The sequence below is a fragment of the Pteropus vampyrus genome, unplaced genomic scaffold (assembly GCF_000151845.1).
Source record: "Pteropus vampyrus isolate Shadow unplaced genomic scaffold, Pvam_2.0 Scaffold2732, whole genome shotgun sequence".
Lineage (NCBI taxonomy): Eukaryota > Metazoa > Chordata > Mammalia > Chiroptera > Pteropodidae > Pteropus > Pteropus vampyrus.
In genome coordinates this window covers 5,713-7,810 of record NW_011891513.1, presented here as the reverse complement: position 1 = coordinate 7,810, position 2,098 = coordinate 5,713, and the positions used below count along the sequence as shown (strand labels likewise).

General features: G+C 65.5%; 1 protein-coding gene across 1 annotated transcript in view; it reads left to right on the top strand.

The window, feature by feature from the left end:
- Nucleotides 1-23: 23 nt before the first annotated feature.
- Nucleotides 24-2,098, top strand: part of LOC105310376 (histone deacetylase 4-like) — a gene marked incomplete at its 3' end in the record, with an annotated part of 7,761 nt that continues 5,686 nt past the window's right edge. The window contains exon 1 of the mRNA XM_011386562.2: nt 24-430. Within this exon, the coding sequence (XP_011384864.2) occupies nt 336-430 (95 nt within the window). The remainder of the gene's footprint in view (nt 431-2,098) is intronic.

Genomic DNA, 2,098 nt, shown 5'->3' with positions numbered 1-2,098 from the left:
GGCAGGCCTGCCTGGGACACAGGCTTCGTCCACATGCCGTGGGGCAGTGCCGCGTCGGGGGCACCGAACCCCACCGCACGGCCGCTGCGTCTCCCGCCTGAGGGAGGAGGACCCTTCCAGAGGCGGGTGTGTGTCGAGGGACAGCGTCTTCCTGCCCATCGCACCCAAGTCGCCTTCGCGGGCAGAGGCTGCACTCGGAGGCTCTGGCCTTCTTTCCGCCAGCAGCTTTGGGGTGGCCAAGGCCGCCAGCCCGGCCTCCCGCTCGGCGCAGCTGCAGTCAGCGCCCTGTGCCCTCTCCCCCCCTCCCAGGTGCCGTGGCCAGCACGGAGGTGAAGATGAAGTTGCAGGAGTTCGTCCTGAACAAGAAGAAGGCGCTGGCCCACCGCAACCTGAACCACTGCGTGGCCAGTGACCCCCGCTACTGGTACGGGTGAGTGGGCCTTCCCTCCCCCCCGCCTCCCGCCCCAGCCCGCAGCTTGGTCTGCTGACAGGTTGCCTGGCAGCCAGTTCATCACCGGGCATGGCAGGGGGCAAATGAGAAATTCCCAAGGCCAGCAGCTTCAGGACGCCACCCATGTGGTCTGGCGGTTAAGGGTTGTGGCCCCAAGGGGTGTGGCCGGCTCTAAACAGCCCGGAGCCGCCCAGGGGCTGGTGCCTGCCCTGCTTGGTTCTCGCCAGAAGGAGCCACTTAAACTGGACCTCTGGTCCCAGCTGTCCACGTGTACCCCCGGATTCCTCCCAGTGCCTTATCGATTGCTAGGCAAGTCGGTCAGAATGGGGTGTTTCGTTTTGTGCTGCAAGCCTGCTCAGCCTGCGTGGCCGGCAGACCACAGAGGAGCCTCGTCGCGCTGAGACCGAGGCAGGCGGTGCCCTCGCCGGGCGGCGTGCCCATGTGCGGGCCATCCCCACGGGCCGCGTCCGGGACGCAGTGGCGAGCCTGCATGGCTTTCGGCACTGGCCAGCGGGGCTTCACAGATTTTGGCTTTAAATGTTTCCTACTGCTTTCTCGGGTAATTTCATTTCTGGAAGAAAGGCCCCAGGAGAGGGCCCGCCTGGTGACGGCGTGCGAGGCCTGCACAGGGCCGCAGGCACGTCCTGGGTGGTAGCTCCATGGTGTACACGCGGGTCGCAGCCTCCGGCTTTCAGCTCACCTGTTGGACCGCGTGTCTGTTGTGGCCGCCACAAGCACACGGCTCCCGCGCTGAGACGCGCTGTCCACCTCGGGCACGTGCTGCGTGTGGGCTCCCCAGGCGGGGGGACTACGGGGGACCCGTCAGCCGTTTCTAGACTGGGGACGTGCGGAGGGGACTCTGGCTCTGTCGGCCTGAAGACACACAAAGGCCGACACCACGTGTGCTGGCGTGCGTTTTGACGTGGCTGCTGGACACGTAGAAGTGGCACGTAGCATGCAGCTAGCACTTCCGTGGGACTCGCTGGCGGGAGGGTCCCTCTGTCGGGTCACTCCCGTATCTGGAGGGCTGGGGGAGCCGCTCACTGACAGTTCAAAGGGCTACCTTTGCGTTTAGCTTTGTTCTTTCGCGAGCAGAGCCCTGTTTTGCCAGGAAGCGCTGTCTTTACAGCGAGCTGTCCCCTCGGCCTGCCAGACCCCAGGCACAGGGGCTGCAGAGCAGCTTCCTGCCCCGGCCTCTTCCTCCCAGGCTGGGAGCTCAGCGCCAAGGGAGGTGGCAGGAGTGGACTTCAGGTTCCGCCTGGGACAGGGCGTGAGCGTGTGTGAGCCGGGGCGGGTGTGCGGTGCACGTGTGAGTGCGTGAACTGGGGCAGGTGTGGCATGTGTGAGTGTGCGTGAGTTGGGGCGAGTATGGGGTGCACGTGTGAGTGCGTGAGCTGGGGCAGGTGTGGAGTGTGTGCGTTTGTGTGAGCTGGGGCAGGTGTGGGGTGTGCACGTGTGTGTGCGTGAGCTGGGGCGGGTGTGGGGTGCACGAGTGTGCGTGAGTTGGGGCGAGTATGGGGTGCACGTGTGAGTGCGTGAGCTGGGGCAGGTATGGAGTGTGTGCGTTTGTGTGAGCTGGGGCAGGTGTGGGGTGTGCGCGTGTGTGTGCATGAGCTGGGGCAGGTGTGGGGTGCAAGAGTGAGTGTG